This window comes from Eptatretus burgeri, chromosome 4 (genome assembly GCF_056783735.1).
Source record: "Eptatretus burgeri isolate ZD-2024b chromosome 4, Ebu_testis_v1, whole genome shotgun sequence".
NCBI lineage: Eukaryota > Metazoa > Chordata > Myxini > Myxiniformes > Myxinidae > Eptatretus > Eptatretus burgeri.
In genome coordinates, this window is record NC_140964.1 from 11,058,169 (window position 1) to 11,079,579 (window position 21,411).

General features: G+C 45.6%; 1 protein-coding gene across 5 annotated transcripts in view; it reads right to left on the reverse strand.

Annotated features, from left to right (window-relative positions):
- LOC147027472 (uncharacterized) overlaps nt 1–21,411 on the reverse strand; it is a 144,494-nt gene that overhangs the window by 79,337 nt on the left and 43,746 nt on the right. For all 5 annotated transcript variants that reach the window (XM_085876926.1, XM_085876923.1, XM_085876925.1 and 2 more), the window contains 7 exons: nt 14,809–14,916; nt 14,071–14,133; nt 10,565–10,665; nt 10,377–10,463; nt 9,985–10,058; nt 766–946; nt 529–639 (listed from right to left, as the gene is read on the reverse strand). In XM_085876926.1, the coding sequence (XP_085733052.1) occupies nt 529–639; nt 766–946; nt 9,985–10,058; nt 10,377–10,463; nt 10,565–10,665; nt 14,071–14,133; nt 14,809–14,916 (725 nt within the window). The remainder of the gene's footprint in view (nt 1–528; nt 640–765; nt 947–9,984; nt 10,059–10,376; nt 10,464–10,564; nt 10,666–14,070; nt 14,134–14,808; nt 14,917–21,411) is intronic.

The window sequence follows — 21,411 nt, forward strand, 5'->3', positions numbered from 1 at the left end:
CTTCGACAGACAGATAAAGAAAGAGATAAATAGAAAGTTAAAGAGATAAAATAAAAGAAAAGAAAAAGCAAGAATTGGAATGAAGAAAGAGAAATGTGAAAAAATTTGAAAGAAGTGTGAAAGGAACAAAGAACAAAGACGTCGGGAAGAACTTAGACAGATAGATTGCAGCAGTGACTCCCCAGGCTCAAACGTAGCAACAGGTACAAGCTTCCAGAGGTCCGTCAGCAGAGATCCTCATGTATTCAAAGAAGGTGTTAAAAAAAAATGGCATTCTTGAGAAAGTGACAAATGATTTTATATTTGTGGTCAATTAAGATAACAGATGGAGCAACGCTAAATAAATCTCTGAAATATGAGGTGACAAACGTTGCAAGAACTTTTAAAAATTATCTGTATTTTGGGATTTGAAGAGGCATGCTTTGTGATTCAAAACAAGGAGTATGTATAGAATTTGCAAAAATATGGAACCACCATGTATTTAACGAGCACACGTGTATTATTTTGGAATGAAACAAGCCTCAGCACCTGAGACAGGCCACCTGTCGTCACGAAGAGATGCTGGATGGGGAAGATCAAAGCTCGAGTCATTGCACTAAAGTTGTGATCCAAAGCATCCCCTTGACTGACTTCGTTAGTCTGCAACACGAGTGGAGGTTGGGAGCACATACAAAATATTTACACACTCACACACACCCAAAACAATAGCCGAAGCAGATCGATACTTTGCACACAACGCTCTTTAAGGGCAAGCTAGTTGCACACCTGTCGCACTCTCTCAGAAAGGGGTTCAATGATCATCCTCCACAGCCTGGCTACATCCTTCGAGGACTCGTTGCCGAGTATCTCACATGTGGCTAAACTCAGCAATGCCTCGACAAAGCTCAAAGGCGAAGATGGACCCTCGAACACGCAACCAACAAGGACTTCAACCACAGAAAAAAACCTGCAGTCGAAGAAGAAAAAACACAAACAAATAAAGAAATAATTAAAATTAAATCACAAGTTTAAATTTAAAACCCGCATTCATTTATAACGATCAATTACTTGTATAACCAACAATTGGAGCAGAATCGACTCAAAATTAATTTTCTCTTTTTGACACCAAGCCTCCCTCCAACCAAAAAAACAATAATATCCCATCACTCTCGAATGGTCATGATCTCATAGTCTAGATGACAGGCAGGGATTTTTTTTTTTAGCTTGCACTATGGTAAACACCAAGTTGTTTTTGTTGTGTCGGACCCTCGCAAGCGTGCTGAATCAGAATCTGGATGCCGCCACTCTGTCACCTTTGTGAAATTTTTAGCACTACCTATGCAGGTCCCATAATCAACTGACGCTAATGCTGTTGGAGCACGAATGTTCCCTTCCCTCTTGTTTATCTTAATTACGATATTATTCTCTTTGTCTTCTTAGTTTGCCATTTGTCGACGGACAGTCCACACATTCATAATACTTCCATATTTTCACAATGTCGGTTGAAAAGCAGCATTGTGTGAACACACTTATTCTTCCCCACCCAATTTTGTTGCTCCCCTCCACCCCACCCCCCCACCTCCCCCAGAAACTCTTAACCACGAGTCAGCTCAATCCATTTCCCCTCCTCACTCAAAAATATCACTCATACATCACTCTGAAACAAACAAAATCAACAACAACAACAACACCAGGGGTTTCCAAACTCTCATCTCAGTGCTCAGTTATTCATTTCCCAAAGCCTTCTTTTCAATATCCCCAAATTGAATAAAACCTTTCTTTCTTTTAAAGCTCTTCATAAAATTTAAAAACTAGAACGGCACTCTGACATCGCGATGTCCACCGATATGCCTCTGCCCACATTATTACATCATCATACATACTTGTATCATAAAACTCAGGCAGTTATCATGGATTTGTGTTACGCAAGAACGTATTTGAGGACTTTTCTCGATGGCGCCAACGCATGGCGACGTGCTCTCTTATTTTTCACGGTTTTCACCCTTTTTGTTAGTGCCAAACGATGTAGCTGCTATCGTATACGACCGCCAGCAGTTATTAGACATCAGAGCAGAGTTAATGAAGTGACTTTTCATCTGAACGTGGATAAAAATAACATTTTCACCAAATGCATGAGAATAAAAGACTTCTCCGTTCACGCAAATGTGGGAAAAGCGGAGCTGTTTTGGCAAGACTACGTCGCCGTTCATCTCGACCACCACTCCCTCGTATTCACTTTGCTAATCTGCAGTCCATGGACAACAAACTTGATGAACTCTTTTGCTGTATTCGACACCAACGTGATACGAGTGACTGCTGCGCTTTCTGCCTAACCGAGATGTGGCTTGATGCCAACATCCCGGATATTGCTATCCAACCAGATGGTCTCTTGGTGTATCGAATGGACAGATCGAAGGAGATTACTGATAAGTAAAGGGAAGTGGGGTATGTTTCTTGAAAAACACCTCCTGCATCTGCAGCTACCCAAACCAAAAGAGATCATTTTTCAGTTTTGTTCACCGGACCTGGAATGTTTGGCAATCAAGTGCCATCCCCACGACCTGCCTCGGCAATTCTCGTCGGTTATCCCGATTGCTGTCGACAGACAACCACATGCCAATGCCATAACAGCACTTCATGAACTTTCAGATATTTTTCGCTATGAAAACTCCGACTCTGATGCTGTTTAAGTCGTTGCTGGAGATTTCAACCACTGCAACCTCAAAAAGGTGTTTCCCAACACGTCACGTATCCAACAAGAGGCAATAAGACTTTAGACCACTGCGATACAACAATCGAGGGTGCTTATCATTCAGAAACACACCCTCACTATGGTAAATCTGATCATGCTTCAGTTTTCCTGATACTAGCATTGAAACAGGAACTCAAGTGCTCAAAGCCTGTCATAAGGACCATGCAGTGCTGGTCAGAAGAATCCATTGTTCAGCTCAAAGGGTGTTGCAAGCCAACAGACTGGAATGTATTTAATGACTCGTCTGCTAATCAGGATGAATACATGGATCCTGTAACCCATTACGTGATGTTTTGTATCAAAACCTGTGTTCCAACTAAATTGGTCTGGAGATACCCAAACCAAAATCCATGATTCAACAGGGATATTCGTGACAAACTACAGGCAAGGGCTGACTCATTCAAAGCAGGTGATTAATCTATGTGCAAAAGATCACGCGATGACCTAAAGAGGGCCATCAAGGCTGCCAAGCGGCAGTGCAGAGACAAGTTGGACGATCAATTCAATGAGAAGGATTCACACCGACTATGGCAGGGGCTCCAGGCCATAACATTGAACAAGGGGAAATCCAAGGAAATTGACAGCTCTGATGCCAAGTTGCAGACACTCCAAACGACATATATGCCCGTTTCGACAAGGTCAATATTGAACCATGCCTAACTCGTGAAATTGATTCTGAGACTGCCGCTCTGGAAGTCTCCCAGTCTGAAGTGAGTAAGACTTGCTCGTGTGCACGCTCGAAAAGCCACTGGCCCTGATAGAATTCCATCTCGTGCCGTTATATACTGTGCAGACCAGCAATCTGCAGTTTTCACTGATATTTTTAATCTGCCACTAAAGCTGTTTTTTTTTTTTAATTTTAATCTGTCATCATACAAATACCGAAAAGGTCTCCAGCTATGTGCATAATGATGACCGGCCAGTAGCGCTAACATCAGTCATGATCAAATGTATTGAACATTTGATACCGTCTCACATCAAGTCTGTAATTCCAGAAACTCTAGACCCGTTTCAGTTTGCTAATCGGTTAAACCGTTCTGTTGACGCTGTATCATGAGCCCTCCATACCGTTTTATGCCATCTGGATAAGTAATACCTATGTTCGGATGCTTTTTGGTGACTACAGTTCGGCCTTCAATACCATTATTCCCTCTAAAACTATTTGCGAAACTTAGAGATATCGGACTGTGTCATTGTATTTGTAACTGGATTTTACACTTTTTAAGTGATAGGCCACAGGTGGAGAACATGACCTCAAGTTGTTGGAAATAGTTGTTCGTGTTGTGCAGAGGATCATTGGTGTTAACCTTCCTGCACTCAAAGTTATCTCAATATCGAGATGTTTTGCCAAAGCCTAAAATATTGTTAAAGATTCTAATCATCCTGCGTTTAACATCTTCGAACCACGACGTTCTGGCTGTCGGTATCGCAGTGTTAAAACATCCACCAACCGTTTCAGGAATAGCTTTTACCCTGGTGTGGTCTGACTTTTAAACCATTAATCTTGACTTTAACAAATCTGATTTTCTCTTTGGTTAAATTATACTTTTATTTGAGAGCACTCGTATTCAAATAATTCCATCGTCATTCTGCAATATTCATGTGTGCTACGTACGGCAATAAAATTATCTACATCTGTCGTACCAAGTTTGATTTAAATCTATTTGAACAGCTGTTCTCAAGTATCACATTTTTACCTGGCATGACCTCTGACCTTTGACCTATTGATGCCAAAACCTAAATTAGTTCGTCTTAGCATAACATATACGAATACAAAGTTTGGTCAAAATCCCATCACTGGTTCACAAGTTAGCACAGTAATATAAATTTTACCTGAATGACCTTTGACCTCTCGACTTCATCATCGAATCAGTTTATCTTTACATCATGATACATAGTTGTACCAAGTTTGACTGGGATCCCTTCAGCTGTTCTCAAGTTATTGCGGTAACGAAAACATATCACGGATGAACGGACAACCCCCAAAAAACACGACTCGGGCGACTTCGGCAGCGGAGGCATTAAAAATATAAAAAAAAACACTTCCAAAATGTACTTGAAGATGCCCTACTCTGCTTATTACTCCATCAGGAAAAACCCATTCATTTTTATTCTTCATCATAATCATCAAGATCTCTTCCTCCTCTCTTTCACAAGCATATTTCCAAAAACCTCTTCACTCCTTAACATTTAGTTCATCCACCCTCCTTTTTCACTCACAGCCAAATTTTCCTCCATGCCTTTCACCAAAAACATTCTCACCACCTGTTGCAGGAAATCCATCGCCCCACCCATGAAATCTTTCGCAGGATATCCAGTCTGGGAATTCTGAAGCATCCATTTTGCAGAAGTTGCAAGCACACGACAATAAATGTCCCCTTCACATCTATTCATGTTGTTGAACCCATCCAGGTCAGTACCCCCCCCCATCCCCCGAGAGGATTCGACCTCATTCTGCGCACTCTGGGCTCCACCCCACCTTCTGGAACCCGCTCCTTGCTCCACTCCACATCAATACATCCTATCCCTCCCGCAGTGGGCTACCTTTCCGAGGGGGTTGGTGGCAGGATTTGCGCTCTGGCCACTACTTCACTTGCAAAAACAAATGAAGTCATGTGTCGCGGGGTAGTGCTGAGGTGTCGTCCACCAGACGGCGGTTTACTCGGGTTAACCTGAGGCAGTCTCTTGGGTGGTGCCTGGAATGTCCGATCCCAAAGAGAGAATGATCACCTGTCTCTGTATCATATGAGCTCAAGCGTTTGGACATCGGTATTGCAGCACTCCGAGGTTCGGAAACCGGATTGTGGAGAGACCGTGGTGGGTGGTTACAACCTACTGTTGGTCTGGTCGCTCTGATGGTTACCATGCCCAAGGAGTTGCTGTAGCTGTGTCCAATAAGCTGACTCCAATGATAATTGAAGTAACACCGGTCAATGCGCGTATTATGAGATGAAGGATTCTTTATTCCTTGGGTGTCGTTTCCCTGGTCTCTGAATATGCCCCGACTGTGCCGAGTGATCTCACCGTGAAGGACGCATTCTATGCCACGCTCGAGTCTGTGGTTGATCAGTCCCCCAAGCGAGATACTCTTCTAGTCTTGGGGGATTTCAATGCATCGACTTGAACTGAAAGGGATGGTAATGAGACATGTGTTGGTCACATGGGTCTGCAACTGTGAACCTGAATACCACTAGGTTCCTTGACCTGGCAAAAAGTAGTGGATTTAGGGTGGCTGGTTCATGGTTTCAGCACCCACAAGCTCATCGCTGCACTTGGTATGGCGAAGGAGATTGACCATGTGCTCGTTGATGGTCGCTGGAGGAGGATCCAGAACTGCAGGGTCCACCGGAGTGCTCAGTTCCTCAATACTGACCACAGGCTTGTTGTAGTAACTCTTAAGTTGCACCTTAAATCCAGGAGAATTGTACCATCCCAGCCAAGACTGGATGTTGGTAAGCTCAAGGATGAGAGGGTACCTCGAGAGTTTGCAAACAGGGTGAGTGGAGATTTGGGGGGGCGGGGGGTTCTGGGTGCTTTGGGGGATCCTAAAGAGTTGTGCAGTGCCTTCAAGACCACCGTCCTTGATGTTGACGGTGAAGGTCTTGGAACTCACCGCAGGGCAAAGAAGAATTTTGTCTCTCAAGGGACACTGGATACCATTGACCAGTTGCAGGGCCAGGCTGAATGGCAGAACTGAGCTGTTCAGGGAGCTGAGGCGTAAAACTGTACATGCACTAAGGGTGGACAAGGAGGCGTATGTGCAATGAATCTGTCAGGGGGTAGAGCATGACCTGTGGTCAAGTGATTCTCGTCCCGCTTACAGGGGAATTTGCGCATTGCGTTCATCCAAGCCCATCCCTCGGTGTACTGCAGTTGGAGCAGAGGGTGGTCGGCTCTTGACAGAGGAGTCCGAAGTGAAGGCCCGCTGGGCCGGTTACTTTGCGTGGTTGCACCAGGCTGATCCAGCAGCTGTTGAGTTTGATATCAGGAGTGTTGCTATACCTATTGCTGATCCTCTAATCAACTGTGATCCCCCTTTGTTTGTGGAAAAACAGGTTGCGGTGAACCGATTGAAATGCGTGAAGCTCCAGGGATCTGTGGCATCCATGCTGAACTTCTCAAGGCTGGTGGAAATGCTGTACTCCTGTTGTTGCATGCAGTTCTGTGCTGTGCCTGGAACACAGGCATCATCCCAACTGAGTGGAAGAGGGGCCTTGTTGTCTCTCTCTAGAAAGGGAAGGGTGATCACCAAGACTGCAACAACTACCGAAGGGTGACGCTGCTCTCAGTGCCAGGCAAGGTCTTTACTCGGATAATTCTTGATGGGGTTCACCACCATCTGCTTGAGCACCAGCGTCCAGCGCAGTCAGGCTTTACACTAATGTGGTCAACGATTGTCTGTATCCTTGCTCTTCGTGTCCTCACCGAACGCAGATGAGAGTTTCAGCAGGGGCTGCTTGCAGCCTATGTTGATCTCTGCAAAGCGTTTGATTCAGCGAATTGCGATGCCCTCTGGAGGATTATTGGTCTTCGTGGGGTGCCACCAAAACTTATCAATCTGATGTCTGAACTATACTCTGGAACTGAGAGTGCTGTGAGATGTGGTGGTACCATCTCTGACTTACTTCCAGTTGTAACTTGAGTTTGTCAGGGGTGTGTACTGGCCCCCACCCTTTTCAGCACTTGTGGGGACTGGATTCTGGGGAGGATGTCGGAGAGATCAAGCTGCGGTGCATCGTTTGGGAACGTCAAGATCTCTGACCTTGATTTCACAGATGAGGCAGTCATCTTTACAGAGACTTTGATAGATATCCTTTTGGGGGCCCTCGAGGTGCTGAATGAGGAGTTGGAGCCGCTGGGATTATGGGTTTCCTGGGTCAAAACTAAGATCCAAGCTTTCAATGCTTGGATGCTGCTGTCCTGTCTGTGTCTGTTTGTGGTGAGGATGTTGAGGTCACAGAAAGATTCACTTACCTTGGCAGTGATATTCATGTCTCTGCTGGCTGAGTGCCAGAGGTCAACAGACATCTGGGTCAGGCCTGGGGAGTCATAGATTCACTGGATCATGGGGTGTGGCAATGCCAGTTCCTGTGCGGGAGGACAAACGTCCGAGTCTTCAGGTCCTTGCTGCTTCCAGTCTTGCTCTACAGATGTGAGACTTAGACTCTGACCAGGGATCTGAGACAGAAATTCAATTCCTTTGGTACCAGGTCTCTTCGGAGAATCCTTGGCTATCGCTGGTCAGACTTTGTGTTTAACGAGCGGTTGCTGAGAGATACTCAAATGAGATTTGTTGCCTGCATCGTCCGTGAGCGTCAGCTGCAGCTGTATGGACATGTGGCTCGTTTGCCTGACCTTGATCCTGCTCATCAGATTCTCTCAGCGAGGGAGCCTCGTGAGTGGAGGAGGCCAATGGGCTGAACACGTGCCTCGTGGTTGCAGCAGATTGATCAATATCTCAAGGAGATGGGGATGGGGCAGGAATCTGCCTGGGGGATGACCAGATGGAGGCCCTTGGAGTACCGGCGGAAAGTGGACGCAGCAACGTGCTACTCCGGCGCATGCTCCCATACCTGACCTAACCTCTTGAAGTTCACCCCCTAAAACTTTTCGGTCTCGCTATCAGCCATGATCTCATTTGGGCAAGCCACATTTCAAAGTTGGTCTCCAAAGCCAACTGCTGACTTTGCTGATGAGGCATCCTCCATCGTGCAAAGTCCTTCCTTGGCACACCCGAACTCCTATCCACATACAAAGCTTTCATCCACAGCTTGATGGAACACTGCTTTCCCTTTTGGGCTGGCATCCCTACCTCACACCTTGCTCAGCTTGACACAGTGGAAACCTTCAAGATCACTGGAATATTTTGCGACAAAGCAGAGTCTATGGGCCTCTCACTTCATCATCGCCAACAGGTTGGTGGTCCCTCTGTTTTCTTCCACCTCCTTTCTGTTTTTCACCCTCTGTCCTCTCTGCGTTTTGTCCCCTCCACCCCCTCCTCCCTTCAGGTATCTGGATGCAAGTGGTCCATCAGCGAACCCCTCCTCGTGAAACTTCCAAAATCCATAACCACTGCTCACATCCACTCATTTGTACCTCTTTTTTTCCACCAGTGAAACCAACTTCCACACTCTCTTCAATCTCACTGTTCCCACCAGGTCTTCAAGGCAGCTGTTAACTACCATCTCAAATCACCCCCCACCCTCACCCCCCCATCCAAAACCATGAGATTTTCAACACCCACAAAACCACTCCATGCCCCTCCCAAAATCTTCTGTAACCATCTTGTCCACCCATCACCCTTCATCACGATCCACATCCCTTATTTATCAATCTCAAGGTACATTTTCTCTCCGCCCTGTTGTTGGAATTTCCCCCTTCTCCTTCTGCTGTTCTTTTTTTAAGTTGCGTCCTCATTCGGTCTGTGTTCTCGGTCTTTCATGAGCCTTGACTATGTATGCAGAAAAAAAAAGTTTTTGAGTTAACAATGGGCAGTTACAACCATTTTGGATTTCCTTGGATTAAAAAAAAACTAAAAACATTGTTACCTCGAAGTATTATGCTGCGAAGTATTATGCTGCGTTATTAACAAATCGAACGAAGAATTACATCTGCTTGATAATAACTCACAATGCATAGTCTCATAAGACCACAGCTTTGTCAGGGCCTGCAGATGAGACAACTCTTGAGACTGTAACCACATGTTATCCTCACTTCTGCCTGGCATCTTTCTACTTCAAAACTAGGCCTGACGATCAAAATAATGCCCAAACGTTTTTACAAAAGTCAACCAACCGTGCTCGGCTGATCCTTGGCCAAAACATTTTTTGAACAGCTCACGGTTCCAACCGGGCTGACCACTCATGAAATTTTATAACGAACGAAAATAGGGCAGGAATATGGAATTTGTTCAGGGTGCCAGCGATAACTCGCCTCATCTTCGCAAAGGACACCATGGGGTCTTTAACGTCCACCAAGTAATGCCAGCAGACGGGACTCCCGTTTAACGTCCATCCGAGTGACGGCAAACACATTGATGAATCGCCCTGCCTGTGAAACACCAGGATGACACTTTATAGCTGGGTCGGGATTCAAACCCAGGGTAGACAGCTTAGAGGCGAGTGTGCGTACCTCTAAGCCATCCAAACAGCCCAAAATTTAGTTTTGAGACATGAGGATTCAGAGAAGTTACAAAAAATGAAAACAGAAAGGATGGGGGGAAAGTGGTAGATGAGAAGGGGTGGAAGAATTACTGTTCATCAGAGAAGCTGTTAACCACCAGTCGCTTGTGGAATAGGTTCTGAGCCAGGAAGAGAGCGGGCGTCCCCTGTACAGATACAGTCACATCATGAGAGAGAGTTGAACGATGCCTGTGTGGAACGTCTGTCAGTAATACCAAAGACACAAGACTGAAGGAAGCATTTTTAGCATGTTCGTTTGTTTCAAATATTAATAGCAAGCAATTTTTTTTTTTTTTAAAACAAACACACCAATAAGAGAACGAGGATTTCAACATTACGTGTTGGAACTCTCCAATGAAATTACAATGATATTTCGGACAAAATAAAGAAAGAGTTAAATTGGAGTAATGCTGTATGAAAGGTTTTATCCAGCCTACCGGCGTTGGGCGTTCAAAGAAACAAACCTGCATGACATCCATGTTGGCAAGTTGATAGGCTGGAGATGCCAAAACTGCCCGCGGTAGTTTGTACACAGCAGATTCCAAAAATGCCTGCAACAGCAAAATTAATTCATTTTCTGTTTTAATACGACAAAACAAATAACGGTGGAACAAATGACAACACTCAGAGTCATCTCAAGCATACAACTCACCAAGGTGACAGCGGGTGGGAGGAACTCCAGCTCGACAATCTGCTTCAGTGTGTTCAACAGGAGGGCGAGAAGTTCACTTGCCTGCTGTTCCTTCTTCCTGGCTGTTTGCAAAGAATGGGTACTACGCTCACAATGCAATGAATAACTGAACCTCAAAGAGAACACCACTTAACTGGAACAATAAAACAACTGAACGTTAAACACATGCGGTGTGGAAGATTACATATTGTGACGTCCACGGGACTTGAACAGTCCCGCCAACGTAGAATGAGCCGAAACGATGGAGGCGGTTTATTTATTTATAACCCAAACATGGCGGTTCTAATCGCTCCACCGCAAACAGGACGAGGAAGGTGGCACGAGTCGCTTTTCACTGAGTTGATGATGTTTATTTGTTTTTATTATTACCAGAAATAACAAGACTCGGCAAGAAGAGGGATCCGGGGCGATTCGACGGGATGGTGTGGGATCGGGCGTGGGGAAAAACACAGACAATTCCAATGAATATACAGATCTCAAACCCTCTAAGGCGCCAAGCACACACACACACACACACACACACACACACACAAAACGTAGCTATTTCTGGTGGTCAGGCTGGACCGTGGTGTGGACGCAACTGTCCCTGGATCGGCGTCGGACGAGCTGGCCTTGCTCTCGTCAAGGGGGCAGGAGAAACCGTGGTGCTGTCGACCTCCTGGTCTTGGCCCAAGTCCGCTCACAGCCACCAGGGAACCAGTTCTGGCGCCAAGTTGCGAGCAGGAGAGGGAGGCAGGTCCGCCCGCCGTTCGACCCCGAACTCCGAGTCAGCAGAACCCCAGAGCCAACCAAGGTGAGGCACGAGGCTCAGCAAGGCTCCAAGACACGATGAAGAACACGATCGAATCAGCACAACAACAAGGATGCTCTCCGCGCAACAGCCTCCCCACCAAAAAAACACGATCGTTTTGTCCAGATCTTCTTCCTCTTTCTTTTCGACCCCGAACAGAACCTTTGTATCCTCCTGTCCTCGTCACTTCCAATCGAGCCGTTTATTGGCCCACTGCCGTTGCCTTCTGCCAATCGTGACCACGGGGCGGAGCCATCCGCTGCACTGTCCTGTGACGTCACGGCCAGTCTCCAGAGAATACCAAAAGGGGTTTACGCAGACACACTTACCCTATCCCGTGTCCCTATCTAATTACGTGACAATTATCATTTCCCCCCCCTTGAAGAAATGAACATTTACTAGACAACTTATCACCACTGAATTGCTACTTATTACATCGAGATCCTGGTAAACTCGAACAGCATGGCATACCTAATTAAACATCCTAATTACCCTTTGAATGCATACCCCCCCCTCAAACGTAACAATATTATGAAGGCAAAACAAATTGCAAAAGCAGTAGGCTATCCACAAGAATGGTTCAAAAAAAAAAAAAAGGATCCGTCCATCAAATATAATGAAACATAACCTAGATTGTGCCGTGAAGAAACAATTTTATTGTTATTGTTCTGCATGCAGCACGTAGCTGTGGGTAGCATCATTTGGTGGGCGAAAGTGGGGAGCAGGGGGTGGAGTGCAAGTTAGAACAGGGATTTGTGACTTGGCTGGAGTGTCAGCGATAGCTCGTCTACTCTTCGCGAAGGACACCATGGGACTTTAACGTCCATCAACTGATCTGGGGGGCGAGACGGGACTCCCATTTAACGTCCATCCAAGGGACGGCACACGCATTGATGAATCACCCTGCCTGCGAGAAACCAGGATGACAGTTTATAGCTGGGTCGGGATTCAAACACTGGCTCGAGCGTCTGTCAAACACTTCCATCTACTTCCCAAACAAACCATTTCAACAGGTTAAATCAATCAAACTTTTGGGCCTCACTATCAACCATGATCTTTGTTGGGAAAACCATATTTCCAAGACGGCCTCCGCCGAAACAACTGTTCAACACTGCCTCAGGTCATCTTCCATCAAAAACCATTCTCTCCTCTGTCCCAAATACTCCCATTTTTCAGGTTATTGTAATTTCCTCCCCATCCCTCACCCTTTTATGTTTGTTCGCTGTCAATTGGTTTGTTCCTTTTCTGTTTCATCCCCGCTTTCCCCTGATTGCTGTGCTTCATGCAGCCTGTTCACCCCATGTGTCGTTCCTCCCCTCCCCTATTGACATCACTCTCACTTCTTCTCTGCTGTTGGGGTTTTCACCCTTCCGTTATGTGCTCTTACTTCCACAAGCCTCGACCATATATCTACACTAATAAATGTGTGTGTGTGTGTGTGTGTGTGTGTGTGTGTGTGTGTGTGTGTGTGTGTGTGTGTGTGTGTGTGTGTGTGTGTGTGTGTGTGTGTGTGTGTCCTCCATAACTCCATAACCATTAAACCGAGCAGCTTGAAACTTTTCATGCGTACTTAAGGGAGCTCCAAGGAAGTAAAGTGTAAGAGTGAAAATTGGGTGTTTGGGTTAATTAAAACACCCCTTTTGAAGATAATTAATGGCATTATTTAATTAGATCCTTTATCAGGCGCATCCTTGGGCACCTCGCTGGGGTATTAATTCGCCATTTTGTTTGGTCTGCTCAACGATGACTCGAGTTGGAACAGGCCGCAACGGTTTATAAACGATAAAACGCTCAAAATGTTTTGTTTTTCCCCCCTACTTTCCTCACTCATATTTCCAAGATTTTTGATGTCAGGTCAGTCTTTTGGGACTGTCAGTGGTAACATGTAACACAGTGCTACCTGCTGCATTGTTGGGTTGTCGACGATGAAACCGACACCCCTCACTGACTGACTTTGCTAGTGGGGAGGATGACTGACACCCTGCCAGGATGAAAATCCACACCTAATGGGGGTGGGGGGGGGATGTGTGGCTAAATATGATGCAACAATGCAAATCAATATATTTCCAAATTGGGTACTATGTTATATGATGGGGAATATGGGTTGATGACACGATGGAGTATCCGTTGTGCGTTTCCAAATAGGTGTACCAAATGATCATGGAAAGTCAACAACCTCCTCGGTGAGTGATGCAACAGTTTCCTTCACGCGTCATGCCTTCAAATATACATCTTCTGGCTTGACAGGGGGGTCGCATGCCAAATGCTGACACTATCCCATTGTGGAATATGGCAAGCCTTCAGCCCACGGTTGGCAACGGCAGATGGCTGACGATCATTTCATTCAAAGGCCTTGCGATGCTCAGCGATGCGTTGGCCTAAGGTTCCTGTCTCACCAACATATTCATCCCCACAAACACAGGGAGCCATCGAAATCACCCCTGCACAGCCATTCCTGGAGATGTCCTCAACTTTGGAGGTAGATGACTTGCAGTGCATAGCCATTTGCGTTCTCCGATGAGGAACCAAGAGATCGTTGAAACAAAGTAATTAATCTTTCACCAATTCATCCAGTACAGGAATAACGCACTCACCAAGACCTCGAAGATACGAGAAGACCTCAAATTTTCTCCACACAATTAACTCCAAATTGGGAAGGAGAGAATACAGGACTCACCAGTTTCCAATGAAGACACAACAAAACTCAGAAACTTGTTCCACACCAGCAGCAGCAAAGAGCCTGCACAAAGGGAAGTTTAAAAGCATGTGAAGAGGCAGCAGTGTGAGTATGCATACGTATATGTACGTGTGTGTGTGTGTGTGTGTGTGTGTGTGTGTGTGTGTGTGTGTGTGTGTGTGTGTGTGTGTGTGTGTGTGTGTGTGTGTGTGTGTGTGTGTGTGTGTGTGTGTGTGTGTGTGTGTGTGTGTGTGTACTGTGCATTTGCATATTGTCATAGACATAGAGTTAGAGAGTTGGAGGCAATTTCTGAGATATAAATGATTATTTTCTGCAATGTTTGGTATCACAAAATGCATTTAATCACAAAAACTACAAAAAGTAAATTCAATAATAAATAAATAAATAAATAAAATTGTTTACAACTTCATACACACCTTGAAAATTACTTCAACCTGGGTTGAACATTTATTTCATGTTGTTATATTGTACTTGTTGACACACATGCGCGCGCACGCACGCACGCACGCGCGCGCGCGCGCGCACACACACACACACACACACACACACACACACACACACACACACACACACACACACACACACATACACACACACACACACACACACACACACACACACACACACACACACACACACACACACACACACACACACACACACACACACAATATTCCTGTTTCCCTCCTCCACATGAGCCCAGCCTCAAGCACTCACCATCAACATCGTTTCCACCATGGCGTAGGGCTTCCCTCCAAGCAGGCAGAATGATATGAGCTACTTTTGGAAATGATGGCAAAGTGATGATATGGTGCTTTAGGGGATCTGTGGATAGAAACAATCGTGGTGTGACTATGAAAAATAAATAAAAGGTTCCTGCAAGACTTGGGTCAATGTTATAATCTCGATGAGCTGCATACCCAACACTAAAAACAAGACATGGTGCAAGATGATCTTTACTATGTGGACTTGCCAGTTGTCTAACCATGTCCTTACGGCATGAGAAAGTACACCGATGTCTCCTTGTGCATGTGTCCTAAGGTGCATCAAACGCCCCCTTTTTTGCGAGTTTGAAAAACATAACGCCGATAGGACAGATGTGTTTGAATACATGAAAAAAAAAATTCTTTTTTTTTTTTTCAGAATTTTCGGTCATCATCTTGGGGGTCCACATCGGGGTCAAGGTTCAGGCACGCAGCTCCTGCACATTTTTCAGAATAAGTGTTATTTTTCACTGTACAGTGATCAAAACTTGTATCTGGTGGTGAAATAATTCTGACATATCAATGTACTGCTCCTTTGGTGATGTTTGTAACATGGTTGGCTTGTAATTTGTTGGCACAGTTTCCCGGAAAATTTGATTGGCTCTATATCACTGGAACATCAAAGGAGCAGTACATTGATATGTCAGAATTATTTCACCACCAGATACAAGTTTAGTTTTGATCACTGTACAGTGAAAAATAACACTTATTCTGAAAAATGCGCAGGAGCTGCGTGCCTGAACTTTGACCCCGATGTGGACCCCCAAGATGATGACCGAAAATTCTGAAAAAAAAAAAGAGAAATGTTTTTTCATGTATTGGAACACATCTGTCCTATCGCCGTTACGTTTTTCAAACTTTCACAAAAAAGGGTGCGTTTGATGCACCCTAATGTGTCCTGCATATGATTTACATACAAGCTGTACCATGAGTGTTAAGGTGTAACCAGGACGGTTTGGTTCGTGGAAATGCAGTGAGCGGCTAAACGTGCTCAATCCGAGGACAGACGTCATGCGCTCATGACGATATTTAGCACACATGCAGAGATTAATTAATACGAATGGTACTACTGTGGTGGAAAATCTCATTTAAAATACTAGCTTTATGGTTATTTTTGTTCGGATGTGGCCCAATTAAGCCTAATGATTGATTTAACTTCGCAAATAAAGGCTTTTAGCCAATATAATAAATATATTAACGAAAACCTCGATGATAGACAATGATTGATTAAAAAGCTCATTAGAAACATGATTATTACATCACATCTTTGAGTATGTATCTGTGATTCATTTTTAATTATACCCAATCGTGAGTATCAATTGACTCGATTGAAGCGTGTGCGATTACAAACATGAGCCCCATGAACACGCATACAAGGTCCATGGGGACATAACTGGCACAGCTGTGTATTCATATTGCGTGTACTTAAACTAATAGCTCACAACATACTTATGCATTTAAATGCTTGTAAAGGTATCAAGTCTATTGCAAAGCATTGTAATTAACTAAAGTCGTTTTGGCATCATATATGGAGTTGTTCACCAAGAAGGATCATGAGAAAATGTTCGAACCCAGAGTGAAGGCAAATGAAAGTGTATTTTTTTCACATCACATCCTTGAACAGAGGAAGCAGTCCACACATTTGCAACATAAACAGCCCCAAGGATGAGGGAGCCCATTGCCCTGTGAATCGAACTGCTCACTTGCAACCAAATCACAAATTGAGTGGGAGATGAATTCCCATGCTTGCACATTGTGACCGGTGTTCCCATGCTCGCACACAAACCGCATATGATGCTCTGCTAATTAAGACCGAGGAACATTGAGTGAGATGTAGTTTTTCCAAGATAACATGTACTTGTTCATTGCCTGACCCATGACCCCTCTTTCCCCCCTTTCCATGCAAATAATTTTGCTATAAAAAGCAAGGCTTGGGAACATAACTCTGAGAGAAGGAAGTTCACAACAGCTCATCTTGGTGTTGCTCTGTGACTGTTTCTTCCCGTGTACATGTGAATAAATGGTTCAACTCGCACTGCAGTTATTAGAGCGACGTTAGACTCCGCTGGAGGTTCACAAGGTCAGTCGGCTAAGTTAAAAAAGCTAACCGCTGGAAATGTTTGTCTGCATCAGGTCGGTCGATTGCGTTCCGTTTCATTTTGTGTTGTCGTTTCAATTTTTCAGCTACTCCCTGCATTGATGAGCAGATTTATCTATTCCCAGGAATATTTGCTTTTGGAATACAAAAATCTCGGTTCGTGGGAGAGCAAAATTAAATTATTGGGACACTGAAATGCATTGTTTTATTACATCTTTTCCATTCACCTACCAGCTTTGCACCCTCTTCAATCTATTCACCATCACCTTACACACTCTCTTCAATCCCACTCTTCCACCCAGGTCTTCAAAACAGCTGTTCACCACCATCTCTCATCTTCCCCCAACCAAAATCACAATCTTTTCTACCCCCATTAATCCGCCCCAAACCCAGCTCCTTCAAATTCCCTGCTTTCCTTCCTGAAAGCTCCTGTCATGTCAATCCTGTTTACCCTGTGTACACCACCCCAAGCCCTCTCCCTTCCGGAGATCTCCTCATGACTCTGTTCCACACTGTTTTGTCCTTCACTCTCCCACCCCTCTTGTCTCCTGCTCCCCTTGTTGCACGTTCCAGGTCAGGTCAGGTCAGGTCAGATTAGATCTGTGACTTGCTACAGGTGTCATGTAAAACTGTACAAACCTATTTCATGGTCAGGTTGTCTGCAACGAAACAGTCTCCCCCACCAGGTTTCCGAGTGAGGAGGGTGTATGATATGGACACCCAGCAGGATTGAAAGCAAAACCTGTCAAAGGGAGGATGAGCTCCTTGTAAGCCAACGGCCATCCATATCTTGTGCCCAACTCTGTCTGCGGACGCCTTCCTGCAGTTGGGTTACTTTTTATTCAGAGGTCAGTGGCAGGATTTGCACTCCATCACCGTAAAACCCTTCATTCCACAAAACATACGAAAAGCACAAAAAACAACTGCAAACCCACTCGGTGGGAGTACCTCCTGTGCAGCCTTCCTCTGCAGGGCAGTTCACTGGATAACAGGATTGGGCCAAAGCCTTCTGGACCCCCAATCTTTGATGACAGGAGGAAAACCCATGGGGTAATCTTCCCAGGTCAGAATGCGGTAGAGTGTGTCGGGGTGGTGCTGAGGTGTCGTGTACCAGACGGCGGTCTCCTTGGGTGAACCTGAGGAGTTCTCTTCGGGTCGGTGGATGGAATGTTCTATCCCGAAGAGAGGATGATCACCTGTCTCTGTTATCACCCGAGCTCAAGCGTTTGAACATAGGTATTGCAGCACTTTCTGAGGTTCGGAGACTGGATTGCGGCGAGATCATGGTGGGTGGTTACACCTACTGTTGGTCTGGTCACTCTGATGGTTACCATGTCCAAGGAGTTGCTGTCGTTGTGTCCAATAAGCTGACTCCAATGATAATTATAGAGGTAACACCGGTCAACGAGAGCATAATGAGACAAAAGATTCATCACTCCTTGGGTGCCATTTCCCTGGTCACTGAATATGCCCCGACTGTGCCGAGTAATCTCACCGTGAAGGACGCATTCTATGCCACGCTCGAGTCTGTGGTTGATCAGTGCACCAGGTGAGATACTCTTCTCATCTTTGGGGATTATAATACATCAACTGGAACTGACAGGGATGGTAATGAGATGTGTGTTTGTCCCCGTGGGTATGGAACTGTGAACCTGAATACCACCAAGTTCCTTGACTTTGCAAGAAGTCGTGGATTTAGGGTGGCCGGTTCATGTTTTCAGCAGCCACAGGCTCATCACAGGACTTGGTATTCCAACGCTGGCAGTGTGGCAAAGGAGATTGACCATGTGTTCGTTGATGGTCGCTGGATGATGATCCAGAACAGCACGGTCTACCGGAGTGCTCAGTTCCTCAATACTGACCACAGACTTATTGCAGTAACTCTGAAGTTGCAGCTTAAATCCAGGAGAATTGTACCATCCCAGCCTAGGCTGGATGTTGGCAAGCTCAAGGATGAGAGGGTGGCTGAGGAGTTTGTGAACAGGCCAAGCAGAGATTTGGGGGTCTGGGTGCTTTTGGGAATCCTGAGGAGTTGTGGAGTGCCTTCAAGACCACCATCGTTGATGTTGCCTGTAGATGTCTTGGAACTCACCATGGGTGAAGAACAAAAAGAAGGGACACTGACACCATTGACCAGAATCGCAGGGCCAGGCTGAATGGCAAAGCTGAGCTGTTCAGGAAGCTGAGGCATAAAACTGTACGTGCGCTAAGGGTGGACAAGGAGGCCTTTGTGTGAGGAATGTGTGAGGGGGTACAGGATCACCTGTGGTCAAGGGATTCTCATCTTGCTTACTGGGGAATTCGAGCATTGCGTTCATCCAAGCCCATCCCTCGGTGTACTGCAGTTAGAGCAGAGAGTGGTGGCCTCTTGAAAGAGGAGTCCGAAGTGAAGACCCACTGGGCCGGTTACTTTGAGCGGCTGTACTAGGCCAAAGAGGGGTGACGCTGCTCTCAGTGCTGGGCAAGGTCTTTGCTCACATCTTTTTTGATAGGGTTTGCCACCATCTGCTTCAGCACTAGCGTCCAGAGCAGTGAGCTTTACACCAAAGAGGTCAACCATTGACCGTATCCTTGCTCTTCAGGTCCTCACCGAACGCAGACGAGAGTTTCGGCAGGGGCTGTTTTCAGCCGATGTTGATCTCTGCAAAGTGTTCAATTCAGTGAATCGGGATGCCCTCTGGAGGATTCTTGGTCTTGGTGGGGTGCCACCAAAACTGATCGATCTGATGTCTGAACTATACTCTGGTACTGAGAGTGCTGAGAGATGTGGTGGTACCATCTCCGACTTATTTTCAGTTGTTACTGGAGTTTGTCACGGGTGTGTACTGGCCCCAACACTTTTCAGCACTTTTATGGACTGGATTCTGGGTAAGATGTCAGAGATCAAGCTGCGTTGTATCGTTTGGAAATGTCAAGTCTCTGACCTTGATTTTGCAGATGATGTAGTCATCTTTGTGGAGACTCGAGATATCCTTTTGGGGGCCCTCGAGGTGCTGAATGAGGAGTAAGAGCCGCTGGGATTATGGGTTTCCTGGGTCAAAACTAAGATCCAGGCTTTCAATGACATCATGGATGCTGCCATCTTGTCTGCACCCGTTTGTGGTGTGGTTGTTGAGGTCACGGAGAGATTCACTTATCTTGGCAGTGATATTCCTGCCTCTGCTGGCTGTGAGCCAGAGGTCAACAGACATCTGAGTCAGGGCTGGGGAGTTGTGGATTCCCTGAATAATGGGTTGTGGCGCTGCCTGTACCTGTGCGGGAGGACGAAAGTCTGAGTTTTCAGGTCCTTAATGCTTCCAGGCTTGCTCTGCGGATGTGAAACTTGGACTCTGACCAGGGACCTGAGACGGCGACTTAATTCCTTTGGTACCAGGTCTCTGCAGAGAATTCTTGGGTATCGCTGATCGGACTGTGTCCAACGAGCAGTTGCTGAGAGAGACTCAAATGATATTTGTTACCTGCATAATCCGTGAGCATCAGCTGTGGCTGTATGGACAGCATCTCAAGCTCATGGTTGCAGCAGGTTGATCGGCATCTCAAGGAGATGGGGATGGGCCAGGCATCTGCCTGGGGGATGGCCAGAAGGAGGCCCCTGGAGTACCGGCGGAAAGTGGACGCAGTGACGTGCTGCTCCGGCGCATGCTCCCGTACATGACCTGACCTGTGTAAGCTCTCATACGAGTCTCAGCATTGTATACAAAAAAGAAAAAAAAAAAAAAAAAAAGCTGTCTTGCCTGGATTTGAACCCTGACCCAGCTATAAACTATTGTCCTGGTGTTTCACAGGCAGCATTATTCATCAATGTGAGTGTCGTCACTTGGATGGATGTTAAACAGGCATTCCCGTCTACCAGCATTCATTGGTGGACGTTAAAGATCCAACAGCGTCCTTTGTGAAGAGTCGGTGAGATATCTCTGGCACCATAAATAAATTACAAATTCCTGTCCTGAACAACAGAAGGGCATTAAATCAACGGCACAGCCAAACCCTCAACCAATGATGCTCCCCCCACAGCTTTGTGCCGCATACGAACGAAGAATTGTATCCGCATGATAATAATTCACAATGCATCGACTCAAGACCACAGCCCAACACGAGATGGCTCTCATGACTATAACCACATGCTATCCTCGCTTCTGCCTGGCATCTTAGCTTTCTTCTTGAGGCCTGATGTTGGGTTAGGGTTGAGGGTTGATCAAAATAAACTGGGCTTGATGATCAAAATAATACCCAAACAGTTTTACAAAGTCGACAGAGTCTCGCTCGGCTGCTCCTTGGCTGAAACATTTTTGAACAGGTTCCAACGGGCTGATCAATCATGATCATTTATTACAAGCAATTTTATTCCCCCCCAAATGATGATGAAAGATAGATGAAAATTAAAATAATAATTTAAAAGTAAAAGTAAACAAAGAAAAAAAACATTTTTTTAAATAACAAATTTGGGAGAAAGGGGGA